A 26,924-nucleotide genomic window follows, 5' to 3' on the forward strand; every position below is an offset into this window, starting at 1 on the left:
ACTCACAGCTGTGAGCCTTTTACCATTAGACTAAGACCACTTGGTTCTTCTGTAAATTGTATTAGCTGTTCTAAATTTTAGAATGTAGTTCGTTTTAATCAAGAAATATAAACAATAAAAGACACGAGTTGCATATGAATGCACGTGAGGGGCCGAGTTCCCATAATTTGATTCTCTCTGTCTTCAGGACAACACAAAGTTCCTCTAAATCCGTTACAACTAGACCAAACCTAACCGGTTCCAACACCAACTATACCCTAAATTCAGTCTCCCTCGTGATGTTTTCTCTAGATTCTCGTCGCCTCACGCTAAAATAAACAACACAAATTTACTTTCTACAATGGACCTAACTCTTTGCTACGTTGAATAATATATCGGATTGCGCTTTTTCCATAAGCGAATGTGACTGAGACTAAAACCTTTTGCTAAAAGAATATGACGACTGAGACTTGAAACCAACTGAGTATTGCTGACATTAGTTCAAATATATATGTATAAATAGGACCCTATTTATACATATCATCAGCAAAAGTAATACATTCACGATAAGCGTCCATTAACATTCTTTTCCTTTGAAATTAACATGCAAAAGTAATTGTCATAGATCTAAAGGAAATGTTATACCTTACGAAATTTAAGTATACAAAATTAGTTTATTCGTTCATACGAATTTAAAATTCAAAAGTTTCACAAAATTACAACTTAATAGTTAAAAGGTACAATTACCATTTGTCAAGTGAGAAAATAGAATTTGAATTTTAGAAGATAGTTATATATACATATATTATCTGCTAAATGAATTTAAATTTTAATATTCAAGACCCTTACACAGATGAGTAAAATAAAAGTGATCAGGCGAGAGAGAGAGAGAGAGAGAGATTATTTTAAGAAATAAACATAGAAAAAAAAGAGAAGTTATAATCGAAGATATATGTGTGTATTTATTTATAGATCGGATCACATCTTTCTTTTTCTTCTTCGCCTTCTTCTCTATCTCTTCCAGGCTCATAAGAACAAAACAACAAAACTGAGTTTTTGTTGTTATTGATGTCTTCATTGAGGGAAGGGTTTTAATAAGGATCAGTGGCTCTTGAGTAGGATAACTACTCGAAAAGAACCAAAGGTATGTAATCATTTGATCAGTCTCCATTCTTTTTCACACTACTAGCTAACCTTATTGCTTCTCCTTTTTTTTTCTAAAATAGTGAATGTTGTTTCATTAACTTTTTTTCTTAACCATATACTCTACATATAGTGTTCACCGATTGAAATCGTTTATCAAGACATTTTAAAATGGAAAAGTGGCTAGAAATGTTGTCACATGACAAACAAGGAAGTAATTTCTTTTTCTTTTTAAGTCAAAACTTGGATAAATCACCTAGTTAGCAGTTTTACAAAACTACATTTGAAAATTTCCTTTTTTATATGAAATTTCACTTATAAAATGTACAATACAAATAATTTTACAACTATCAATATAGTAAGAAGGATTATATTTAAACGGCGATAACTAAAACAAACAAATATAATTCTACTTAAAAAAACAATTTTTGTATGTCAAGTAATAGTATTATATTGTGTACTTGTAGTTTTGTAACGGGCGGTATAACTGGACATGCTTAGAGTAATTTCGACGGGAGAGTTCTACTCTCAAATATCTGAAATACATATATATATATATTACTATTTAATTGACTATGAAAAACTCAATCAAAAGTATCTATATGTACGTTTAGATCCATGTTCTAAAAATCGGCCGCCTACCCGCCTGGGCGCTACGCGTCACTCTTCCGCCCCGATTTAACATAAATCGGTTAAAAAAATCGGATATCCGATTTTCTCCGCCTAGACCGCCTAAATGACCGCCTAGACCGCCTAAATGACCGCCTAGCCGCTTAGGCGGCCACCTAAACTATATTTTTTATTATTATTTTTTTTATTTTTAATAATATTTTTTTATTTATTTGATCTAAAATTTTATAAATATCATTTATATTCATAATTTTGATGAAAATTACACTATATTAAGTTTATATATTCTATTTGTGTGTTTTATACAATATTAAACATGAAAATATATTAATGTTATACACAATTAAAGATTAACATGTTTTATAACTTAGTAAACAGTCTAAAAATTCTGCCCCGCATAATTTCCAATTAATCCCCAATTTTTTCTTTAGTCGCTAGGCCCAACCCGACCGCCCGACTAGCGTCTAGCGCGTTCCCGAACAGAGGTTTAGATACTTGAGAGTAAAACTTCTATTGGAAATGCTCTCAGACCCGACACCCCAGCCCATGTGAGATTGAGATTTTTACTATATCAATCCAATTTTATAATATATAAAAAAAAATTATTAGTAAAACTTGAGATGACTTCAATAACCAAACCAAAAAAGTATTACCAAAAAAAATACCAAACCAAAATTGAATAACCAATAAAAATAAATCTACATTCGAAAACTGCAATAGGAATCCATGTTATCTGACTGGCATAATATACATATATCGTTGAGACCATCTATTTTTTGGGTGCAGTTAAGACCAATCTATAAATTTTTTAAAATACTAGTACCCGCACAAAAAAAGATACTAGTATTATTTCCTCTAACCAATAAAAAAAACTTCAGATCCATCTCCGACGCGCTCGTTCAACTCTTCTCATTCACTAGCTAGCCAAACTAGTCGTCGATGAACGGAACCAGACTAATATTTAATTACATAACAAAGCCCGGATCTTAACATGACTCAATACTTCCTTCATTAAGGTTGGTTTGGTGTATATATGAATGCATATGTAGATGTATCACGTATATAGGATCTTAAACACCCATGATTACTCGTAACATCGAAATGTTACCGACCAATATAATTTTTACTTTTGGGAATCAGCGCAAAGTAAAGGCACTAGTTAACAATCCACCTGAAACTGTCTAGTCAATAAGTTTAAGTGCATGGGAGATATCTTTGACTAAAACTTTTTACTATTTTCTCTTTACGTATCAGCCTAATTAAACTTATATGCACACTCATATATGGAACAAAATCCGTATATGTGTAACGTTTGGTAATATAAAGCTTATACCAGCTAGCTATTTAAGCGTTTTTTTTTGCTTGCAGGAATAAAAAAATTAATAAATGGAAGAGGAAAACCAAAAAACACATCGATCAGTTTCACGTAAAGACCGGAGTCATGGCGCCGACGAAGAAGCAGCGCCAGGAGACAAATGCTCCGGTGAAAGGTGCCGGTCTTCGTGGGCTGCGGCGGCGATAGCAGACTGTGTGGCGCTTTGCTGTTGTCCCTGCGCCGTCGTGAACCTCCTCACACTTGCCTTCGTCAAGGTCCCGTGGATGATTGGGCGGAAATGCATCGGACGGAGAAAGAAGAGGAAGAAAAAGATAGAGCGTGAGGATCGTTTTCATCACAACCAGAGGCCGGAGACGGTAAAAGGCGTGAGTGGTGGATGTTGCGGCGGAGGATATGGAGAGTGGGATGACCACCGGTTTGTGGTGGAGAGAGATGGAAGTCTAACGAAGGAGGAGGAGGAGAAAACGGCGAGTTTTAGGGGAGAGGGTGAGGCGAGGATCAGTGCGAGAGATGAAGCTGAGAGAGTTTGGTTGGAATTGTATCAGATTGGACATCTTGGCTTCGGTAGAGTCTCTTTCACTGGTATTCATCAGTAAAAAACAATTTAAAAATAAAATCTTTAGTAACTTCTAAAAGACTATAGTAAGTACTTATGTCTTGTAAAATTCTTTAGTATAGCAAATAAATAAATAAAACTCCAGGATTACACTCATAATAAATACTGAGTTATTCTTGGGTTCACCCCCTAGGAGGTTCACCAACCAATAGAAAATTATCATTTTAAATCTAGTATCTTTTAATTATGGAAACCAAATAACTTGGCAAATTATATTATTTTTTCAAAATAAAATTTAAAAATAAATAAAAATAATATATAAAAAACGAATTCAAAAAAAAAAATGTTGTCAACAAAACACTAAACCCTAAACTCTAATACTAAACCCTAAACTCAAATCCTAAACCCTAAATCCTTGGGTAAACCCCTAAACCCTTGGAAAAACACTAAACATGTTGTCAACAAAACACTAAACCCTAAACTCTAATCCTAAACCCTAAACCCTTGGGAAAACCTTAAACCCTTGGGTAAACCCTAAACCCTTGGGTAAACCCTAAACCCTTAGGTAAACCCTAAACCCTTGGAAAAACACTAAACATTTGGATAAATTCTAAATTATAAATCTTAAACACTAAACTCTAAATCTTAAAAATAAATATTTTTTTTAAATAATATTTTTTAGAACTATTGTTATTTTTATTTATTTAATTTTTTTATTTTTTATTTTAATAGCATAATATAATTTGGCAAGTTATTTTCTTTCCTTAATTAAAAGATACTAGATCTAAAATGACAACTTTCTATTGGTTGGTGAACCTAAAGGTTCATCCTAGGGGGTGAATCCAAGAAAAAGTCATAAATACTACAATCACTTTGAAACCTATTGTAACTTGAAACTTAACTGTTTAAAAAAAAAGTTGATAGTTATAGTTTTTGTAAAATTATATTATCTAGACATGGGCCATTCGTTTGGGCCATCATTGTAGGGCTTGCTGTGAATCACTCACTATTAGAAAGTTAGGTACATAAAAGTTGTAGTCGGTCGGTCTCCCACGTAACAGAAAAAGCAGCGCACTCTAGCAAGTCTATGCGATTGTTTGGTAAAATACGCTTCTATAGACACAGTGCACGATGTAGACAGAGTCTAGTTGTCCATCTTCTGACCAGATCATTGTCTAAAACCGTACTTGTTCAAGTATCAAAGAATTCGAGAAAGAAGAAGAAGAAAAAGAATTTGGTGAAAGATGGAGAGGGAGCCGACACGAGTGATGGTGGCTGTGAACGAATCGACGATCAAAGGGAAGCCTCACCCTTCGATAAGCAGCAAAAGAGCTTTCGAATGGACTCTGGAGAAGATGGTCCGATCCAACGCATCCGATTTCAAGATTCTCTTGCTCCATGTACATGTGGTCGACGAAGACGGTTTTGATGAGGTAGACAGCATATATGCGTCTCCTGATGATTTCAAAGACATGAGAGAGTCTAACAAGTCTAAAGGTCTTCACCTTCTCGAGTTTTTCGTTAACAAATGTCACGAGTTTGGGGTAAATAAAGCACTCTCTCTCTCTCTTTAAGTTATCCTCATCTACTGTTCATCTTCCGATCCCTTACATAATTCGTCAGTTTCATAATAACTTGTGCACTTGTGTGATGTTTTAATAAACTAAATGCTTCTTGTGTGTAGGTTAGTTGCGAGGCTTGGATCAAGAAAGGTGATCCCAAGGATGTGATCTGCCAAGAAGTCAGCCGGGTCCGACCAGATCTTCTTGTTTTGGGAAGCCGTGGTCTTGGCCGCTTCCAAAAGTATGTTCAAACTCTCACTCGCCGCCTTCATCTTGTATTTGCTTTATTATATGCCATGCTAGACTTATCTGGCTCGGAGTGATCAGATCGAAATGCCAATCAGATCACACTTTTAACTGCGATTTGTTGGATAGGATTTTCGCTTTGACCCAAGTTTTTGAGTTTAAATAGAGACTAAGTTGATCACTGGACATGATCAGAGCCCAACAAGAGAATGTAATGTTGGACTACGCATTGAGCGCTTGAATATCATAGACTCAATTAAGTTAACTAGCTAGTGTTGTTGTTTGAAACATTGGTCTGTTCTGTTTTTTTTATCATACTTTTGAGTCTTTTTCCTGGTTACTCTCTTTGCATTGCAGGGTCTTTGTTGGGACGGTGAGTGGGTTCTGTGTGAAACATGCTGAGTGTCCGGTCCTCACGATCAAACGCAATGCCGATGAAACTCCCAGTGATCTTGCTGATGACTAAACCAACTACATTATAAACACGTTCCTTCCTTCCAAAATGATAAATGAACTCTTCTTTGATCTTATTTCTTTTGTGTGTGAAATATCCAAATCTTTGCCTTTACATGATTAATAATATTGTGTGCAGTCTGCTACGTACGTTTTGGTTTGTATCCAACATAATATTTCACATAATTTCATGTTATCAGTCTGTTTCTGTTGTCAGTGATAATGCAACTACACTTTTCAATTTTTTGAATCATTTCTAAATTGATTAAAAAAAGGTGTAGATCAGAAGATTAATGAATCTGAACGAACGAAAGCTTAAAACCGTTTCTCACATTTACCAATTACCACAACGTTGTTCTAACTCCAATAAGCTCGAAACTGAACCAAAAAGACTGATATATTAAAAAAATTATAAACGAACAGAAGTAACTTACACACCACACCGCCTTCACATGATTTGAAGATTAATATGATTGCATGAAACATTAGAAATGATTGGTAAATGAAACAAGATTTCAGCAATAGGAAAAACCAAAGAACGTACCATACAAACAAAAAAAATTCAGATCGGGCATCATATGTAGGACTAGCAAATGCATAGTCATTTAAACTACTGTGACCAAAATTAAATCACTTGGTGGTCACCATTAAGCAACTGCAGGGGCCATAGATCTTCAACGTTCCAGTAACTGTCGTTTGACTGTTCCATCATATGAAACGATGTCGTTGTCGTCGCCGGCGAGATTAAGCTCTCAGCCATATCGAAGCCTTTGCTAGAGCTGCCTTGGTCCGTCGCTGTTATCACCGAGCTCTGCGAGTTTCCCGAACAATGACGAGTATTAATAGTATTTACCGACGAAGAAAATTTCACGTGTCTCTGAATCTTTGTCCTCCAGAAATTCTTTATCTCGTTGTCCGTTCTCCCTGGAAGATATTTCGCAATCTTCGACCACCTGTTAATATTTTTTAACACCGTACGTAAGTTTTCTAATCAAATCGAACTTGTCATGAAGTTGAATGATCATTCAGTCATGAAACAATATTATATAACTACGACACCTGTTTCCAAGCTTAGCATGAAGTTGAATGATCAAAAGCTGTTCTTCTGCTGTTATGTTCCCTCGCCGCACATCTGGCCGGAGATAGTTCAGCCACCTGAGCCGACAACTTTTCCCCGTACGTTTTAGACCTGATTACATTGAATCATAAATATTTATTATCAGAAACATAACCAACAAGATCCAAATTTAAGCAAAAAAAAAAACATAACCAACAAGATACCATGTGGGTAATATTGCTATATATTCACAACTATCCCGATCTATTTTGAATCATTGTACGTGAATGTTAAAAAAACATAAATCAATCAATTGATATTTGCACCCAAAAAACATAAATCAATTGATATTTTAAGAAAAAATAAAATACATTTTTATAGAGAAAATAAAATAAAAGACAGTAGTTAATTCATATATATACAAAAAGAAGAAAAAAAAGACTAAGAAATATGTTTTAATTTACCAGAGGCTTTGGCGACGGAGTTCCAAAGACCTTCACCATGATTAAGGATGTAATTAAAGAGGATCAAATCTTCTTCCATAGTCCATGGTCCTTTCCTCACTGTTCCTTCTTCTTCTTTCTGTGCTGGTATTCTCTCTTTCCTTATCCCTGTCTTCTTCTTATCCATCTTCTTCTTTCTAGTTATTTTGTTTTGTATTTTTGTATGTGAAATAAAGATAGAACAGAGAAGATGCGAGGATACAGAGACAGAGAGAGATATATACAGTTTACTCAGAGGCGGGAAGATTGATCAAACGACTGTTTCCTTTTATAGGGTTGTTGTGACTTGCGACTATGGTTCAGTTGGTTATAGCACGATACATACTATATGAAACATATGTAATACTTAAGTACAAAGCTTACCAATAATAAATAAATAGTTAAATGAAAATCTTGGCGGATTAGTTCACGTCCACACAAATCGTAAACAGTGAGAAAGAAGAAACATGACACAAAGCTTATGTTGAATAACGACTACTTCCTAACCCTCTCTCCATCACTACTATATTTAATTAGCCAATATTTAATTAGTATTCGAAACCAGTGAAACTTAATTCGATTAACCCAATTTTTGGATCATGCATGTAGGTTACACATTCTTAAATACTACTAGTATATTTTACTTGATAAAAACGTTTTTGTGTGCATGATTTAGATTTTACATTTTATAAAAATATCCTGAAAGTGGAGAAAAATAAAATACACTGGAAGTTGTGATAGCGTTTGCTTATGGGCCAATTAATTGGAATCAGTTTGGTGTAATTCATATGCCAAATTTAGTAAGTGAAGTTTTGTGGTTGAAAATTCAAATGATGTGTCAGCTCACGATTCAGTTCACTTATTGTAAGAGAATATAAAACTGGATTGCTAATATTTTATAACAGTGAAAAATATAACTTATTAGTTTTCCTGTATATTTACATATAGAAACTTTGAACTATCATTCTATATAATTATAATTAATACTCGTAGCTTTTTCTTGGTTGATGATTGATTGTTCAAGATAAAAAGGTTATCTCCTAGTAACTAATGATAAATATTGGTAGTCGAAAATAAACAATGTGTGAACATGTAGTGAGCTATGATTTTAGATTTTAGGAGTCCATGATTCGTTTAGCTATAAAAGGAAAATCAATTGGTAACCACAAAAAAAAACTAGAGTTTAATTGGAAATTAATAGGCTGTCATCAATTGTATTATCAACAAAACACACAAAGACACACATTTTCCTACTGAGCCATAGATGCACCAAACTTCTTTTTTTCCTAAGGTTTTTCTTTCTAAAAGAAATCAATATTAGAATTATGAAACATCACCTTTGATGAACCCAATCCACTTTATTTTCGAGCCCCTTGTATAATTTCAGATTTATTTATATCAGAGTGATTCTAACACAAATATTATTGTGTATGAATATTGCAAGTGCTAATTAATTATTGCAGACAGTAAAAAAAGTCTAAGTAAAAACAAGTTTGGGGAAAAAAAAAAAAAAGAAGGTAAGATACTCCATTTGTAAATGAAAGATTATGTTTTAGGATTTCCACACCTATTGAAAATTTTAAATATACTTTGTCTTTTTTGGTTTTACCAACAAAATTTTATCACTCAGATTTTAATCCATAATTTAATTTTGAAAGTAAATATGTTGATTATACTCTAAAACATTAATTTTTCAAATACAAAATATCAATTACTCAAATACAGAGAGAGTATGAAATATGGTGAAACGAAAAAGTACAATTTCTAGTAACACATGAATTAACATCTTCCATTAGGCTTTTCTTTGATAGACAGAGAGAGAGGGGCTGCTGGAAAGATCAATTGGGGCTCTAGAATTTTATAAAATACAAAATTAGGCCTATGAATTTCATTCATTCCCGTGCAAGCTTTGTGGAGGCATAGAGGATGATGATCTTCACCTCTTCCTTCAATGCTCAGTGGCGGCGAGAGTGTGGGAACTAGCTCCGATGATGGAGACACCTTCTCCTTTGAGTCCTTCAATCTAGTTTCTCCTCTCCACTTGTTTGACACTTAGAAACCTTCCCCCTTCGGAGCTCCTCGTCCCGCTTTGGCTCTGGATTCTTTGGAATCTGTGGAAGGCTAGGAATAAATTGTGCTTTGAAGATCGCACTTTCTCTGCAATAGAGATTGTCACTAAATCCATTTGTGATGCCCGAGAGTGGCAAGAAACTCTGCAATTGGTTCCGGTAGCAGGCCTAACTACTACCATCTCCTACGGCAAGCCCCAACTCCCCAAGTTCCTACTGATGCGACTTGTCATGTTGATGCGGCATGGGATGCTACCTCTGGAACCTGCGGTCTGAGAGGTCTGTTCTCTGGCTCACACCCGGCCTCTCGCCTTCCCCAAATCTCCGAGTCTCGGACCCTTGTATCGTCTGCGTTAATGGCTGAGGCCCTCGCTGTTCGTTTGGCAGTAATGAATGCTGCGTTTTCAAACATTAAATTCCTGATGATCCTGTCGGATTCTCTATCCCTCATCAGGCTGTTGAAAGGAAAGGAATCAAGACCAGCCTTGTTTGGTATTTTGTTTGATATTTATCATTTCAGTTCTTACTTTGATGTCCTGTCTTTTTCGTTTTATTCCGCGTTTACAAAACTCTGAGGCTGATTTGGTGGCAAAGCTAGCATTGTCTCATGCTGTTGTAATTCCCTCCCTTGCGGGAGTGTAAGACTCTATCTAATGGAATCCATGTTTGCTCAAAAAAGGAAGTTGGACTCAGCCTCAGTCAGTTCCTTGTCTCCCTCGGTTCTTTGATGGATAAACTCATAAAAGTCTGTAGTTTTATAGGAAAAGCAGCAGCAAATCGTCATGGATCTTTCCTCCTCTACTAACAATTCACATGACCATGAACATCACCAGAAGAAGCAGATACTGGATTGGATAATATTTTTCGCAGCTATTTGTCCTACCCCACCGTTTATTTGTCTCACTCGGTCACTCCGCTTTAGATCTCGCCTCATCTACGGTTTAATCTCTATGCTCTAACAAGGTAATCAATATATAATACTAATTGTTTGTGAGTTGTAAGTTCATCTTTAGTTGAAATTAATGCCAGGCTATCTGTTTATATCTTTGATCACTTTTTTTCTATATATAGAACTGAGGTCTCGTTTGTTTCATCATAGAAAGAAGTCTTGTTTGTGAGTAATAAATTTTGTGGCCCATATCATCATAGTAACAAAAAAAAGAAGAAGTCATTTCTTACATAAACACTAGTCTGGTTTTTCAAATTAAGACATGCAATAATAATAAGATAGAAATGAGACATTTGAGACGTCTGGTAAATATGTATATACAGAGGAGAGAACAAAAGCAATAAAGCCGCTTACCAATCACTATCAGGCAGTTTCTCTTACACAGTTCCCGGGTAACAAATACTTGTAACTATCAGCATTCTGGATCAGATATCTAGGGAGATGAACAGCTGAGTAGGACCTCGGTATCGGACCTAGTTTTCCGATAATCTCTCTGAAAGTGTGTTCTTCAGGAAACATATCGAAAAGATCAGTTCCTTTGCAGATCACATCTTGTATTCTTTTCGGGTTGAGGTAATGTGAGAATCTAACACGGTCAGTATGGCTGTAGGCTTTCATCTTGAACACAAAATCTCTGATGTGTCTGAAACAGAAGCTGCAATGCCATCCTGAGTCCGCCAAAAGATTGTTGCTTTGCCGGAAATGAGCATACCTTGTTTTCCCAGGCTTGTAGAGATGAACAGAGGCTCTCCAGCTTTTGTAGTCGAGATAGTACTCATATGAGTAGAGGTAGTTTCTGAGCTGAAGGTGAAGAACCGGTGGGTATCCGTCGCACCATCTAAGCAGATTGATGGTGTGGCCACTCGGGATCTCGTCAACATCGGACATGATCAAAAGATCATCTTCTTTTATACCAGCAAGTTTGATAAGCTGGTCCAGTGCGAGCCTTTGGAATGATTCTTCCAGAAACGGGTTCTCGCCTTTCTTCCATCTTCCTCCTCCTCCTCCTACGTGCCCATAAGACAGCCTTGTTGGCTCAACGAACTCGAAAATCTTGTGGCGATTTTCTGCGAAAGCCAAGGGTTTTGAGAGACCGGTGAAAGTGGAGTTGGATTCGAGAAGCACAAACTGCGTAATGTAAGGATTTAACTCGTTCCAACGGATGGTCAGCATATCGACCTCGTTGCTGAACAAGACAGCGTCGAAGACTCTTCTAGGAGAATGGCGGATATTCCAGCCGTGAAGAGTGCAGAGCAACTCCATGGAAGCGTTGGGGTGGTAGTAATGGGGAAGGATGTTAAATGGTTTGGGAGGGGATTGCCAAAGAGGTCTCAAGAAATAAGTGAGCTTCTGACCATGCAAATAGATAAAGAAGATGGAGAGTGGGAGGAGAATGAATAGATATATAAATGTTTTGAAATCAAGTCCTCCTCCAAGAAGCCGTGACATGGCATTGCCTGCACGAGAACCCTCCTGTGCGATATTATAATTTCTCTTCTTAGAACTACAATCAGACATAATTGATTATTATCTTACAGTCAGAGAAAGCAAAATCTCTCTGTGTTGAAAAGGAAGAAGAATCCAACCCAAAAGAGAGAGAGAGATATCTGGTGGGAGGAAGATGATCATGTTCCTTATAAATCGATCCAGAGAAACAATGACGTTTGGTGAGCTTTTTAGCTTGGAGCTGTAATTATCTTCTTTTTTCTTAAAAAAAAAAAAACTAACCTATCGATAATTAGCTGTTGTGAGTAATCTCTGGAATTTTAAAAATAGTAAAAAGAATTTTAAACCGGACGTTACTTTTTTTTTTTTTTTTGAAAAAGGGAGGCAAAGATTGTGAGCATTAGGGCCAAATGAAACCACCAAAGAGGACAACTACGGCGAAGGAGGAGGATGTGCAATCTCCACCTTCTATGCTCCAATGGTGGCGTAGATGGACGGTGTTGGTGGCGGCCATCTGGATTCAAGCCTTCACGGGCACTAACTTCGATTTCTCCGCTTACTCCTCCGACATGAAATCGTCCATGGGCGTTTCTCAGTCGCGCCTTAACTACATGGCTGTCGCTTCTGATTTAGGCAAAGCATTGGGCTGGTCTTCTGGTTTCGCAGTTGCCTATTTCCCCGTCTCAGCCGTCCTATTCTCCGCCGCTGCTATGGGTCTCGTCGGCTACGGCGTCCAATGGTTATCCATCGCCGCCGACGTCATCGATCTCCCCTACTCTCTGGTTCTGGTATGCTGCTCGTTAGCTGGATTAAGCATCTGCTGGTTCAACACCGTCTGCTTCGTCCTCTGCGTTCGGCACTTTGAATCCAACCATTCCCTCGCCTTGTCTCTTGTCGTGAGTTTCAATGGAATCAGTGCTGCCTTGTACACGCTTGGCCATGAAATCATCAGTGGGAAATCATCAGCAAGCTCTGACATTTACCTTCTCCTTAACTCTCTCATCCCTTTATTCGTCTCTCTTTTAGCCCTCTGGCCTGTCCTTACAAACCCTAACTCCTCTGAAACCCATGCTAGTAACCGGACCCGTGATGAGACCCGAATCTTCATCATCTTCAATGTCTTAGCCCTAATCACATGCTTTTACCTTCTCCTGCCTTCCTCAGACACCTACTTGGCTTCATCACCTCTTTGGCATTTCCTCGGCGCCATTTGCCTTCTCCTTTTCCCATTGTGCGTCCCCTTTCTCGACTATATTCTCCGTGCTCTCCACTCCTGTTTTCACCGTCACAGCTCTGGCTATGCAGTGGTTAACATAGAGGAGCCCAAGACCCCGAAAAGTGGGGGTGGCTTGGATCATGAGGAGATTAAATCATATGATGAATGTAATCAAGTGGGACGCTTAGGAGATGAACATTCTCTTGGAATGCTGGTTCGTAGCCTGGAGTTTTGGCTATACTACATAGCTTATTTCTGCGGTGGGACCATTGGTCTTGTCTACAGCAACAACTTAGGTCAGATCGCTCAGTCTCTAGGTCAGAGCAGCTCAAACGCAAAATCTTTAGTGACACTCTTCTCTGCCTTCTCCTTTTTGGGAAGGTTGCTCTCCTCTGCACCTGATTTCACACGCAAGAAACTAGACTACATGACAAGAACAGGCTGGTTCACCATTTCGCTACTTCCAACACCTTTGGCCTTCTTCATCCTCGCGTATTCGTCCAAGACCGCGCTGCTACAGGTTGCCACCGCACTTATAGGGTTAAGTTCAGGGTTTGTTTTCGCGGCAGCGGTTTCAGTAACTTCGGACCTCTTTGGACGAAATAGCGTTGGTGTAAACCAGAACATACTCATCACAAACATTCCCATTGGATCGCTCTTCTACGGATACATGGCTGGTTCTGTCTATGACAAGCACGCGACGCCATCTGTCGTGTCGGACACGCTTGTTTGCGTGGGAAGAAGGTGTTATTTTGCAACGTTCTTGTTTTGGGGTTGTTTGTCTGTTGTTGGATTAGTATGTAGCTTGATATTGTTTATTAGAACCAGACCAGTTTACCACCGGTTAGCACAAAACCGAAATTAAAGCGGTGTAGTATCAGACTGCTTTTAGATTGATGGTATGTTGTAAAAATGCTCTATTTTTCTAAAGAATGACAACAGATTTTACATTTAATTTAGTTTACAAATAGAGAGATTTTCCATTTAATTATAGGGAGGGGGTGTTGATTTGAATAACAAGTACTAGATGAAATTTCTTTTAGAGAAGTGGAATGGACTTTGAAGTATGGGTGGAATACTTGTCATTTTTGGTATATTTGGTATTTTATTTGATTTGTAAGAGTATTAAAATTTTGGACTTATATATACTTGATTTGTTAAAAATTAGTGAATTTGCCAATTACTTATCTTATTTTATTATTTGTTATTTGTAAATTACTTCAAAGTTACTTAATAATTATTTGATAATTATTTGATAATTCGTTGGAATTCAAACTAAATAGCTTATTTGTTTATAAAAAAAATATTTCTTGTTTTATTAAATTTCCGTCAAATCTAAGAAAAAACTTCAAAATAGTTATATAAATGTAACACTTATATTCACAGAAATAGAAATATAAACAAGTTATCTTACTAACCAATTATACGTATAAAAAGCATAAAAAGCTTTTCGCTCTGACGCGCCTTTCAAGACAAACGTTTTCCGACGCCGGTGGAGCAAAATTTCACCGGCGTCGCCTCCACTCCATCTTTCACATGTCTTTTCTCGTTCCAAATCAAAGCTTCCATTATGTTTCTTGTTCGCTTTCTCAATCATTATTGGATCTGTGGTCCTCAACATTAAAAAAATACCTTCATGGTCTATGCTCGTGTTCTTGAGACCACCAGAACTGCATTCTATACCGGGGGTTCCCGGAAAAGCTCTACAACCACCTCTCTACGCCACGACCCGAAGGAAGGGCTCTCTGAGCTTCACCTTGCAACTAACTCCACTTGCGCAAGTGGCGCATCGTTTCACCGCTTTCCCCTCTCTGAGTTCGAACTTCACTTGAGCTCCAGATCTGTGAGGACCTCCATAGAATGTTCCGGATCTGAACTACTTTTGAAGAAAGCTCAAAGCTCAGGCATGTTGAGCGTCTCAGGCCGCCGCAGTCCATCATCTTCACTTTGTAAACGGAGCAGTTTCCTTGCTCGGCGGCTGCTCAACCCCCATCCGCCAGACCATCACGATCTCCTCTCCTCCACCCTGCGACACAGACCGTTATCCCGGCGACGAAGTGCTTCGTAGCTGGAGAAGCTCCGCCGCACACAACTTTTCCATCAAGCTCAAATCCAGTGAGGCTGCAGACGTCAGCCCTAACCTTTCTTCTACATGGGCCAGGCCCATGTTGTTTTCAAGAGGTATCAGTCCAGTTTCTATCTCTCAAAGTATTAATTTTATTGAGAGGACCAGACCCAAAAATTGCTTTGCGGCCTTGGTTTTATTTATACCAATGATCTCTGGTGGGTTCACCGAGGCTTTGGTCCGATCTAGAGTTCGTATTACGCCATATATGTCTGTTCTAAAGAGATTTTCATCCTCGTAGTTGCCGGTGGGTTCATCAGCACCATCATCAAAGACCTTTCTCATGAGAAGTGTCACCTCTCCTGCAATAAAGCAGATGAAATTGCCAAAATCCCTAACCGTTTTGTTATCTTGCGGAGCGGTCTGTACGGGGCCTAAAGATGCAACGGGTTTCGTTTCGACGATATTCCGAGGTGTGGATTGGTTATCAACGTCACGATTTAATGTGACTATGTTTCAACTTTCCGGCGGTGCCGTGAAATTTACCTTGACGCATTCGAGCTGTTCTCTGAATTCGCTGTCGATTTATCCTAGAGGTTTCTCAACATCTATCAGTTATGTTGCATTGTTTTACTGTTTTGCTTCTAGTGCTAAGATTGTCTCTTCTTCAAAGTATAATCCGGAAGTTTAAGTATTAATGAAAGCTGTGTTTCAAAAAAAAAAAAAACAAGTTATCTTACTATGATTTAAAAATATATATTTGCTCATTAATTAAAACGACTAACAAACCAAGCATTGTTATATAATTTTTATTTAAATATTTGATATTTGTTTTGTACTTGCAAATAATTTAAATTGATGAAGTTAGGTTGGTGGGCCAAGTGATTGGAAGACTGTATAAGCAATGGATTCTTTGAGAAATTTCCTCCAGGATACGTAGTATATAGTTTAGAAAGGAAGGTGATAAGGATGAATATAATGATTTGATCCAAAACTAGAAGCAAACATTAATGGGGTTGATTCATGATTGACATTTTTTTTTCAAAAAAGAAGAAGAGAAAAAAAAAAGGTTAGATTGCTTTTTGAACAAAGCAAAATAAATAATTATATTCCGGTTGGGATTCAATCCACCATTGATTAAAATTTAAAAGAAGATCCCTTGACCTCTTGAGAAGAAGAAGAACAACCACAGATCTCCAGGAGTCCTTGTCGTTACAATATAAAAGGTGGGATTTGTCTATCGTAGTTCTCCATCTATTTGATTTTTATGAAAAAAGGTCAATCTTACAGTAAAGTGTATATATATGTGTGTTTTGTATCTCTTTATGCTTAACTTTGTCTCTTGTGCTTATTGTATCTACTGTCTCATCAATGAAATTCATAGCTGGAAAAAAAGGAGATTTAAATCTGGGAAAAACTAATAGTATAATAGAAAGATGGGTAGATCCGTCAAGAGTTTGTCTTTGAGCATAATAATAAATTTTGGTAACGTACGGTAAGTCAGGAGGAGTCGGTGGATGGCAAGAAACGTGATTGAATCTTAATCTTCTTTCTTAAACGTGTTATGATTGATAACAGCGCCGCCTACTCTTTTGCCTGTAAACCGCTTCACGAAACTTACTGCCAACCTATAGTTGCCCACATACGTACATTTTCTGCATGTTGATAATCATTCTCTTCTGATACCACAAAGTTTTTGCAGTTCTCTCTATTGTGATAGCCATTGGTACATTTGCATGTTGAATCAGTTCTCTTTTTCTTTCTTTGGAAAAGAGGATAAGATTCCAAAATTTCTGAATCTTTCTTTTTTCTTTTATTCAAGGTACTGATCTTGAGCTTCAAGTTTGGAATCTGAATAAAGTTTTGATGGGAGGAGGGAACTCTAAAGAAGACTGGAGGCAAGAGCCGCCATCATCATCATCATCATCATCATCATGGGCTTCTCATCAAAGTTATCCTCAGTCTGGACCAGGCAGCTACAACTATCCTCCTCCACCCTCTTATTCTCCAGCTCCCAGCTTTGGTGGTCATCCGCCTTCTTATAGTCAAGAAGAGCAGGGCTATGCTTATCCTTATCCTCCCCCACAGCCACAACCACAGCCTTCACAGACTCATGCTGCTCCTTCTGATAGAAAAAAGTTTGATCGGAGGTATTCCAAAATATCTGATAATTACGTTTCTTTAGATCAGGTGAGAGCTTCTTTCTCTTTAACAAGTGATGAATGAATGAATGATACACAAACAGTTTTGGATTTGCCTTAAAAAAATTGGTGAATTATGAGTCTGATTCCAGGTGTCAGAGGCTCTAGGGCGTGCAGGTCTTGAATCTTCTAATCTAATCCTTGGTATTGATTTCACCAAAAGCAATGAGTGGACAGGTTTGGTTTGAGTTTCTCTTTCTTCATCTAGGTCAAGGAGAGGACATGCTAAGCTAGGCTAATCATCATCATTTTGGTTTGCGTGCTGCAGGAGCCAAGTCCTTCAGTAAGAAAAGCTTGCATCATATCAGCAATACTCTCAATCCTTACGAGCAAGCTATCACTATCATTGGAAGGACCTTGGCCGCCTTTGACGAGGACAACTTGATTCCTTGTTTTGGTTTTGGTGACGGTAAATCACCCACCTGCTTACTTGGTCTTTGTTATTTCATTTCAGAGAATTAATGGCTTATATATCATCAACATTTTGCCCTCCTCCTGATCTCTCTTTTTGCAGCATCAACTCATGATCAAGACGTGTTTAGTTTCTATCCAGAGGGTAGATCCTGTAATGGATTTGAACAAGTTTTGGCTCGCTACAGAGATATTGTACCTCACCTTAAGCTCGCAGGTTTCTTTTTTTTTTTTTTTTCTCGCCTGCCCTAGCTTTCTCTATCCCCAAACGTTAAGTAATTAGAGCGGTGTGTATTGTATTTTTCAGGACCGACATCTTTTGCACCCATCATTGAAATGGCGATGACAGTGGTTGAGCAGAGTAGTGGCCAATATCATGTGTTAGTGATCATAGCCGATGGACAGGTTAATATTTTTGATGCCTAAGTTGTGGTGTGATCCCTCTGATCTCTCTGTGTCTAAGGATATCAATTTGGAATCAATCAATCTCAGGTAACAAGAAGTGTGGATACGGAACATGGACAGTTAAGTCCCCAAGAACAGAAGACTGTCGATGCAATTGTGAAAGCAAGGTGTGTGAATATCTACTACTAGTATGTTTCAATTTTATTTATGTTTGTAGGTGTTATGTAATCAGTTCCTTCATTTTATTTTGTGTTGCAGTGCACTTCCTTTGTCAATAGTGTTAGTTGGGGTGGGGGATGGACCATGGGACATGATGCAGGAATTTGATGATAACATACCTTCCCGAGCTTTTGATAACTTCCAAGTAACCTCCTTCTTTTGTAACATCTTGTAACATCAAAGATTGATTGTTACATTTGCCCCATCTCTCTTTTATCTGTTTATAGTTTGTGAACTTCACGGAGATCATGTCGAAGAACAAAGAGCAGTCTCGGAAGGAGACAGAATTCGCACTCTCTGCTCTCATGGAGATTCCTCCCCAGTACAAAGCCACCATAGAGCTTGGCCTTTTAGGGTAATTAATTAACCAAAACCACAAAAGCTTTGAAACGGCTGTATTGTTATGAAAGTTGTTTTTATCAACTTTATTCTTCACATTTTGCCAGGCGAAGAAATGGGAATATCCCAGAGAGAATCCCACTTCCACCTCCGGTGCAGGGCGGATCAACATTCTTCAACCCATCAAAAGCTTCCCCAACACCTAGTTTTGAACCGAGTGTACCTACTTATCCGATGGAAGGCAAGGATGTGGACGATAATCAGGTAAAATAGTAGAAACGTCGAATGTGTGAAATGTTTTCTTTATATAAACTTTCAAAAAGTTGGTTTTTGTGTGAACAACAACAGCTATGCCCGATATGTCTGAGCAATCCCAAAAACATGGCGTTTGGTTGCGGCCATCAGACATGTTGTGAGTGCGGACCAGGCCTTACGGTGTGTCCTATTTGTCGTGCACCCATCCAGACAAGAATTAAGCTCTACTAACAACAACCATCTCTCTCTGTAAAATATATAATAATAAGAAAACAAATGTGTGTTCTTTTGTTCTTTGACTGGATTCCGAAACCCTTAGCTTGTTGGCATTAAAGCAATATTGTTATATTTTTTGAACTTTTTTCAATATTTTTGAACTTTTTACGTTAAACGCTTTGTATACTGGCTACTTTTTATTTTTGTTCTAAATTTACGAACGACATTCTAAATTTGTATTAATGTATGTTAAACTCTATTTCATGGTATGTGTGAATCGTTCTAGTTTTTATCAATTAATTAGTAAAACTTCATAATACTATCTAAATCAGTGGAATAACAACTATAAAATCGCTATTCTCTTGAGAAACAGAGACAACAAAAGTTCCAAGCCTCTTTGAACATCATTATATGTTAGCGAGGATGCAACTATCCATTAAAATATATCCATTAAAATATATTGTCATATTTTTTTTATTTTTTCTCCAAATCTATGTATAAATTGCTACGAATATATTGAGTTTTACGTACGCACTATATACTAAAGCCTATACTTTTTAGTGTTGTTTTCAAAATTTTAACCACATTCTACATTTGTATTAATGTATGTTAAACTCTCTTTCATGATGCATGGAAATCGTTCTAATTTTTTATCTGTTAATTTAATAAAACTTCATAATACTCCCTAAAGCGGTGGACTAACCACTATAAAATCGCTATTTTTCTAGAGAAACGGAGACAACAAAGGTTCTAAACCTCCTTGAACATCATAATATGTTAGTGCAAGATGCAACTATGCATAAAAACAATATTGTCATTTTTTTTAATTTTCTAAATATCTATGTGTTTTTCGGTAAATGCTCTATATATTCAAGCCTATAATCTTTAGTGGTGTTTTAAAATTTTTAACCACATTTACATTTGTATCAATGTATTTTAAACTCCCTTTCATGGTACATAGGCATTTTTTCTAATTTTTTTTATCAATTAATTTAGTAAAACTTCATATAATCCCTAAATCAGTGGACTAACCATTATAAAATCGCTATTTTCTAGAAAAACGTAGACAACAAAGGTTACAAGCATCTTTGACCATCATCATATGTTAGTTTAGGATGAAACTATGCATTAAAGAAATATTGTTATATTTTTTGAATTTTTCTGAAATCTATGTGTTAACCCCTACGAAAATATTGAGTTTTACGTTAAACGCTCTATATACTGAAGCCAAAACTTTTTAGTGTTGTTTTACAAATTTCAAACCACATTCCACATTTGTATTAATGTATGTTAAACTCTATTTCATGGTATATGGGAATCATCATAATTTTTTTATCAATTAATTTAGTAAAACTTCATAATACTCCCTAAATCGATGGAATAACCACTATAAAATCACTATTTTCTTGAAAAACAGAAACAACAAGGGCTCCAAACCTCTTTGAACATCATCATCTGTTAGTGCAGGATGCAACTATGCATTAAGACAATATTCTCATATTTTTCGAAATTTTCTAAAAAACTACGAAAATATTGAGTTTTTGGTAAATGCTTTATATATTGAAGCCTATAATCATTAGTGTTGTTTTAAAATTTATAACCATATTCTACATTTGTATTAATGTATGCTAAACTCTCTTTCATGGTACATGAGCATCGTCCAATTGTTTTAATAAATAAATTTAGTAAAGCTTCATATACTCCCTAAATTAGTGGACTAACCATTATAAAATCGCTATTATATAGAAAAACTGAGACAACAAAGGTTTCAAACCTCTTTGACCATCATAATATATTAGTACAAGAGGCAACTATGCATTAAAGCAATATTGTTATATTTTTGAATTTTTCTCAAAATCTATGTGTTAACTCCCCTATGAAAATATTGAGTTTTACAATAAACGCTCTATACACTGAACCTTATACTTTTTATTGCTGTTCTAAATTTTCTAACGACATTCTAAATTTGTATTATTTAAACTCTCTTTCATGGTATATGGAAATCGTTCTAATTTTTTTAATCAATTATTTAGTAAAACTTCATAATAATATCTAAATCAGTGGAATAACCACTATAAAATCGCTATTCTCTTGAGAAACAGAGACATTAAAGGTTCCAAGCATCTTTGACCATCATCATATGTTAGTGCATGATGCAACTATCCGTTAAAAAATATTATCATATTTTTTGAAATTTTCTCCAAATCTATGTATAAATTGCTACGAAAATATTGAGTTTTACATTAAATGCACTATATAATAAAGCCTATACTTTTTAGTGCTGTTTTCAAAATTTTAACCACATTCTACATTTGTATTAATGTATGCTAAACTCTATTTCATGGTACATGAGCATCGTTCAATTGTTTTTAGAAATTAATTTAGAAAAACTTCAAATACTCCATAAATTAATGGACTAACCATTATAAAATCGCTATTCTCTAGAGAAATGGAGACAACAAAAGTTTCAAACCTCTTTGACCATCATCACATATTAGTACATGAGGCAACTATGCATTAAAATAATATTATTATATTTTTTTCTCAAAATCTATGTGTTAACTAACCCCTACGAAAATATTGAGTTTTACGTTAAACGCTCTATATACTGATGTTTATACTTTTTAGTGTTGTTTTAAAATTTCTAACCACATTCTATATTTGTATTAATGTATGTTAAACTCGATTTCGTGATATATGGGAATCGTTATAATTTTTTTAACAATTAATTTAGGAAAACTTTATAATACTCCCTAAATCAGTGGAATAACCACTATAAAATCGCAATTTTCTTGAAAAACTGAGACAAAGAAGGCTCCAAACCTATTTGAAAATCATCATATGTTAGTGCAGGATGCAGCTATGCATGAAAACAATATTGTCATATTTTTTGAATTTTTTTCAAAATCTATGTGTTAACTAACCCCTACACAAATATTGAGTTTTATGTTAAACGCTCTATATACTGAAGCTTATACTTTTTAGTGTTGTTTTAAAATTTCTAACCAATTCCACATTTGTATTAATGTATGTTAAACTCTCTTTCGTGGTATATGGGAATCGTTATAATTTTTTATCAATTAATTTAGTAAAACTTTATAATACTCCCTAAATCGGTGAAATAACCACTATTAAATCGCTAATTTCTTGAAAAACAGAGACAAAGAAGGTTCCAAACCTATTTGAACATCATCATATATTAGTTCAGGATTCAACTATGCATTAAAACAACATTGTCATATTTTTCGAAATTTTCTCCAAATCTATGTGTAACCCCTACGAAAAATATTGAGTTTTTGGTAAATGTTTTATATACTGAAACCAATAATCTTTAGTGTTGTTTAAAAATTTCTAACCACATTATACATTTGTATTAATGTATGCTAAACTCTATTTCATGTTACATGAGCATCGTTCAATTTTTTTTAGAAAATAATTTAGTAAAACTTCTTATACTCCCTAAATTAGTGGACTAACCCTTATAAAATTGCTATTCTCTAGAGAAATGGAGACAACAAAGGTTTCAAACCTCTTTGACCATCATCATATAATAGTACATGAGGAAACTATGCATTAAAGCAATATTGTTATATTTTTTGAATTTTTCTCAAAATCTATGTGTTAAACAATACGAAAATATTGAGTTTTACGTTAAACGCTCTATATACGGAAACTTATACTTTTTAGTGTTGTTTTATAATTTCTAACCACATTCTACATTTGTATTAATGTATGTTAAACTCTCTTTCGTGGTAGATGGGAATCATTATAATTTGTTTTATCAATTGATTTAGTAAAGCTTTATAATACTCCCTAAATCGGTGGAATAACCAATAAAACATCGCTAATTTCTTGAAAAACGGAGACAAAGAAGGCTCCAAACCTATTAAAACATTATCATATGTTAGTACATGAAGCAACTATGCATTAAAAAAATATTATCATATTTTTCGAAATTTTCTCAAAATCTATGTGTTAACCCCTACAAAAATATTGAGTTTTACGTTAAACTCTCTATATACTAAAGCTTATACTTTTTCGTATTGTTTTATAATTTTAAACCAAATTCTAAATTTGTATTAATGTATGTTAAACTCTCTTTCGTGGTATATGAGAATCGTTATAATTTTTTTATCAATTAATTTAGTAAAACTTTATAATAACCACTATAAAATCACTAATTTCTTGAAAAACGGAGACAAAGAAGGCTCCAAACCTATTTGAACATTATCATATGTTAGTACAAGATGAAACTATTCAGTAAAACAATATTTTCATATTTTTCGAAATTTTCCTAAAATCTACGGAAAATATTGAGTTTTTGGTAAATGCTTTATATACTGAAATCTATAATCTTTAGTGTTGTTTTAAAATTTCTAACCACATTCCACATTTGCATTAATGTATGATAAACTCTATTTCATGGTACATGAGTATCGTTCAATTTGTTAGAGAAATTAATTTAGTAAAACTTCAAATATTCCTTAAATTAGTGGACTAACCATTATAAAATCGCTATTCTCTAGAGAAATGGAGACAACAAAGGTTCCAAACATCTTTGACCATCATAATATTTTAGTACATGAGGCAACTATGCATTTAAGCAATATTGTTATATTTTTTTTTTCAAAATCTATGTGCCAACTAGCCCCTACGAAAATATTGAGTTTTACGTTAAACGCTCTATATACTGAAGCTTATACTTTTCAGTGTTATTTTAAAATTTTTAATCACATTCTAAATTTGTATTAATGTATGTTAAACTCTATTTCGTGGTATATGGGAATAGTTATAATTTTTTTATCAATTAATTTTGTAAAACTTTATAATACTCTCTAAATAGGTGGAATAACCACTATAAAATCGCTAATTTCTTGAAAAGCGGAGACAAAGAAGGCTCCAAACCTATTTGAACATTATCATATGTTAGTGCAGGAAGCAACTATACATTAAAAAAATATTGTCATATTTTTCGAAATTTTCTCAAAACAGATAAGAAGAGATGCGACTACCACCCCCTACGAAAAATATTGAGTTTTTGGTAAATGCTTTATATACTGAAACCTATAATCTTTAGTGTTGTTTTTAAATTTCTACCCACATTCTACATTTGTAAATGTATCTTAAGCTCTATTTCATGGTATATGAGCATCGTTCAACTTTTTTAGAAATTAATTTAGTAAAACTTCATATACTCCCTAAATTGGTGACTAACCATTATAAAATCGCTATTCTCTTGAGAAATAGAGACAACAAAGGTTCCAAATCTCTTTGACCATCATCATATAATAGTACATGGGGCAACTATGCATTAAAGCAATATTGTTATATTTTTAGAATTTTTCTCAAAATCTATGTGTTAACCCCAACGAAAATATTGAGTTTTACGTTAAACGCTCTATACACTGAAGCTTATACCTTTTTAGTGTTGTTTTATAATTTCTAACCACATTCTACATTTGTATTAATGTATGATAAACTCTCTTTCGTGGTATATGGGAATCGTTATAATTTTTTTTTATCAATTGATTTAGTAAAACTTTATAATACTCCCTAAATCAGTGAAATAACCACTATTAAATCGCTAATTTCTTGAAAAATGGAGACAAAGAGGTTCCAAACCTATTTTACATTTGTATTAATGTATGCTAAAATCTTTAGTGTTGTTTTTGGTAAATACTTTATATACTGAAACTAATAATTTTTAGTGTTGTTTTAAAATTTCTAACCACTTTTTACATTTGTATTAATGTATGCTAAACTCTATTTCACGGTACATGAGCATCGTTCAATTTTTTTTAGAAAATAATTTAGTAAAATTTCTTATACTCCCTAAATTAGTGGACTAACCATTATAAAATCGCTATTCTCTAGAGAAATGGAGACAACAAAGGTTACAAACATCTTTGACCATCATCATATATTAGTACAGGTGGCAACTATGCATTAAAACAATATTGTTATATTTTTTGAATTTTTCTCAAAATCTATGTGTTAATGCCTACGAAAATATTGAGTTTTACGTTAAACGCTTTATATACTGAAGCTTATAATTTTTAGTGTTGTTTTATAATTTCTAACGACATTCTACATTTGTATTAATGTATGTTTAACTCTCTTTCATTGTATATGGGAATCGTTTCAATTTCTTAATCAATTAATTTAGTAAAACTTTATAATACTCCCTAAATCGATGGAATAACCACTATTAAATCGCTAATTTCTTGAAAAACAGAGACAAAGAAGGTTCCAAACCTATTTGAACATCATCATATATTAGTTCAGGATTCAACTATGCATTAAAACAACATTGTCATATTTTTCGAAATTTTCTCCAAATCTATGTGTAACCCCTACGAAAAATATTGAGTTTTTGGTAAATGTTTTATATACTGAAACCAATAATGTTTAGTGTTGTTTAAAAATTTCTAACCACATTCTACATTTGTATTAATGTATGCTAAACTCTATTTCATGTTACATGAGCATCGTCCAATTGTTTTAATAAATAAATTTAGTAAAGCTTCATATACTCCCTAAATTAGTGGACTAACCATTATAAAATCGCTATTATATAGAAAAACTGAGACAACAAAGGTTTCAAACCTCTTTGACCATCATAATATATTAGTACAAGAGGCAACTATGCATTAAAGCAATATTGTTATATTTTTGAATTTTTCTCAAAATCTATGTGTTAACTCCCCTATGAAAATATTGAGTTTTACAATAAACGCTTTATATACTGAAGCTTATAATTTTTAGTGTTGTTTTATAATTTCTAACGACATTCAACATTTATATTAATGTATGTTAAACTCTCTTTCGTTGTATATGGGAATCGTTTTAATTTTTTAATCAATTAATTTAGTAAAACTTTATAATACTCCCTAAATCGGTGGAATAACCACTATTAAATCGCTAATTTCTTGAAAAACGGAGACAAAGAAGGCTCCAAACCTATTTGAACATCATCATATATTAGTTCAGGATGCAACTATGCATTAAAACTATATAGTCATATTTTTCGAAATTTTCTCAAAAATTATGTGTTAACCCCTACGAAAAATATTGAGTTTTTAGTAAATGCTTTATATACAGAAACCAATACTGAAACCAATAATCTTTAGTCTTGTTTTAAAATTTCTAATCACATTCTTAATTTGTATTAATGTATGCTAAACTCTATTTCATGGTACATGAGCATCGTTCAATTTTTTTAGAAAATAATTTACTAAAACTTCTTATACTCCCTAAATTAGTGGAGTAACCCTTATAAAATCGCTATTCTCTAGAGAAATGAAGACAACAAAGGTTCCAAACCTCTTTGACCATCATCATATATTAGTACATGAGTCAACTATGCATTAAAGCAATATTTTTATATTTTTTGAACTTTTCTAAATATCTATGTGTTAATCCCTACGAAAATATCGAGTTTTACGTTAAACGCTCTATATACTGAAGCTTATACTTTTTAGTGTTGTTTTATAATTTCTAACCAAATTCTACATTTGTATTAATGTATATTAAACTTTATTTTGTGGTATATGAGAATCGTTTTAATTGTTTAATCAATTAATTTTGTAAAACTTTATAATACTCTCTAAATCGGTGGAACAACCACTATTAAATCGCTAATTTCTAGAAAAATGGAGACAAATAAGGATCCAAACCTATTTGAACATC

The 26,924-nt window shown here is 34.6% G+C and overlaps 6 protein-coding genes across 8 annotated transcripts; 4 read left to right on the forward strand and 2 right to left on the reverse strand.

The window, feature by feature from the left end:
• The first annotated feature begins 2,431 nt into the window (after window positions 1-2,431).
• On the forward strand, window positions 2,432-3,713 carry LOC125587610. The gene has a single exon (XM_048758396.1). The coding sequence runs from the start codon at window positions 3,139-3,141 to the stop codon at window positions 3,682-3,684; it is 546 nt and encodes a 181-aa protein (XP_048614353.1). The 5' UTR covers window positions 2,432-3,138; the 3' UTR covers window positions 3,685-3,713.
• Window positions 3,714-4,708: 995 nt separating this feature from the next.
• On the forward strand, window positions 4,709-6,107 carry LOC125587612 (universal stress protein A-like protein). The gene is made up of 3 exons (XM_048758398.1): window positions 4,709-5,188; window positions 5,329-5,447; window positions 5,810-6,107. Exons 1-3 carry the CDS (start codon window positions 4,889-4,891, stop codon window positions 5,916-5,918), a joined length of 528 nt encoding a protein of 175 aa, XP_048614355.1. The 5' UTR covers window positions 4,709-4,888; the 3' UTR covers window positions 5,919-6,107.
• A 118-nt stretch (window positions 6,108-6,225) lies between these two features.
• On the reverse strand, window positions 6,226-7,795 carry LOC125587611 (transcription factor MYB57-like). The gene is made up of 3 exons (XM_048758397.1): window positions 7,427-7,795; window positions 6,965-7,094; window positions 6,226-6,858 (listed from the first exon to the last, which is right to left on the reverse strand). Exons 1-3 carry the CDS (start codon window positions 7,590-7,592, stop codon window positions 6,531-6,533), a joined length of 624 nt encoding a protein of 207 aa, XP_048614354.1. The 5' UTR covers window positions 7,593-7,795; the 3' UTR covers window positions 6,226-6,530.
• A 1,676-nt stretch (window positions 7,796-9,471) lies between these two features.
• Window positions 9,472-11,980, reverse strand: LOC125587613. Its single transcript, XM_048758399.1, has one exon. The coding sequence runs from the start codon at window positions 11,978-11,980 to the stop codon at window positions 10,826-10,828; it is 1,155 nt and encodes a 384-aa protein (XP_048614356.1). The 3' UTR covers window positions 9,472-10,825.
• A 296-nt stretch (window positions 11,981-12,276) lies between these two features.
• LOC125587740 (protein NUCLEAR FUSION DEFECTIVE 4-like) lies at window positions 12,277-14,867 on the forward strand. Its single transcript, XM_048758784.1, has one exon. It carries the CDS (start codon window positions 12,319-12,321, stop codon window positions 13,987-13,989), a length of 1,671 nt encoding a protein of 556 aa, XP_048614741.1. The 5' UTR covers window positions 12,277-12,318; the 3' UTR covers window positions 13,990-14,867.
• Window positions 14,868-16,160: 1,293 nt separating this feature from the next.
• LOC125587741 (E3 ubiquitin-protein ligase RGLG1-like) lies at window positions 16,161-19,461 on the forward strand. Of its 3 annotated transcripts, none has more exons than XM_048758785.1 (11): window positions 16,161-16,415; window positions 17,012-17,379; window positions 17,483-17,567; window positions 17,659-17,799; window positions 17,905-18,018; window positions 18,109-18,206; window positions 18,294-18,373; window positions 18,465-18,570; window positions 18,653-18,780; window positions 18,872-19,028; window positions 19,113-19,461. In XM_048758785.1, the coding sequence occupies exons 2-11, from the start codon at window positions 17,056-17,058 to the stop codon at window positions 19,248-19,250; spliced, it is 1,371 nt and encodes a 456-aa protein (XP_048614742.1). In that variant the 5' UTR covers window positions 16,161-16,415; window positions 17,012-17,055; the 3' UTR covers window positions 19,251-19,461. The 3 variants fall into 3 exon arrangements, with proteins under 3 accessions (XP_048614742.1, XP_048614743.1, XP_048614744.1); XM_048758786.1 differs by lacking the exon at window positions 16,161-16,415 and adding an exon at window positions 16,574-16,915; XM_048758787.1 differs by lacking the exon at window positions 16,161-16,415 and adding an exon at window positions 16,611-16,679 and having other exon boundaries at window positions 17,011-17,379.
• Window positions 19,462-26,924: the final 7,463 nt, after the last annotated feature.

The sequence above is a fragment of the Brassica napus genome, chromosome C5 (genome assembly GCF_020379485.1).
Source record: "Brassica napus cultivar Da-Ae chromosome C5, Da-Ae, whole genome shotgun sequence".
NCBI lineage: Eukaryota > Viridiplantae > Streptophyta > Magnoliopsida > Brassicales > Brassicaceae > Brassica > Brassica napus.

What these genes read in the sequence shown, in the direction of transcription:
- LOC125587611 (XM_048758397.1), bottom strand. Translation starts at nt 7,592, where the DNA reads ATGGATAAGAAGAAGACAGGGATAAGGAAAGAGAGAATACCAGCACAG. An exon ending in CTCCGTCGCCAAAGCCTCTG is followed by an intron (nt 7,095 to 7,426) that starts GTAAATTAAAAC and finishes CAATGTAATCAG; the next exon opens with GTCTAAAACGTACGGGGAAA. An exon ending in CATGCTAAGCTTGGAAACAG is followed by an intron (nt 6,859 to 6,964) that starts GTGTCGTAGTTA and finishes AAATATTAACAG; the next exon opens with GTGGTCGAAGATTGCGAAAT.
- LOC125587613 (XM_048758399.1), bottom strand. Translation starts at nt 11,980, where the DNA reads ATGTCTGATTGTAGTTCTAAGAAGAGAAATTATAATATCGCACAGGAG.
- LOC125587740 (XM_048758784.1), top strand. Translation starts at nt 12,319, where the DNA reads ATGAAACCACCAAAGAGGACAACTACGGCGAAGGAGGAGGATGTGCAA.
- LOC125587610 (XM_048758396.1), top strand. Translation starts at nt 3,139, where the DNA reads ATGGAAGAGGAAAACCAAAAAACACATCGATCAGTTTCACGTAAAGAC.
- LOC125587741 (XM_048758787.1), top strand. Translation starts at nt 16,626, where the DNA reads ATGGGTAGATCCGTCAAGAGTTTGTCTTTGAGCATAATAATAAATTTT. An exon ending in ATAGAGCTTGGCCTTTTAGG is followed by an intron (nt 18,781 to 18,871) that starts GTAATTAATTAA and finishes ACATTTTGCCAG; the next exon opens with GCGAAGAAATGGGAATATCC. An exon ending in AGGATGTGGACGATAATCAG is followed by an intron (nt 19,029 to 19,112) that starts GTAAAATAGTAG and finishes GAACAACAACAG; the next exon opens with CTATGCCCGATATGTCTGAG.
- LOC125587612 (XM_048758398.1), top strand. Translation starts at nt 4,889, where the DNA reads ATGGAGAGGGAGCCGACACGAGTGATGGTGGCTGTGAACGAATCGACG. An exon ending in ACAAATGTCACGAGTTTGGG is followed by an intron (nt 5,189 to 5,328) that starts GTAAATAAAGCA and finishes TCTTGTGTGTAG; the next exon opens with GTTAGTTGCGAGGCTTGGAT. An exon ending in GGTCTTGGCCGCTTCCAAAA is followed by an intron (nt 5,448 to 5,809) that starts GTATGTTCAAAC and finishes TTTGCATTGCAG; the next exon opens with GGTCTTTGTTGGGACGGTGA.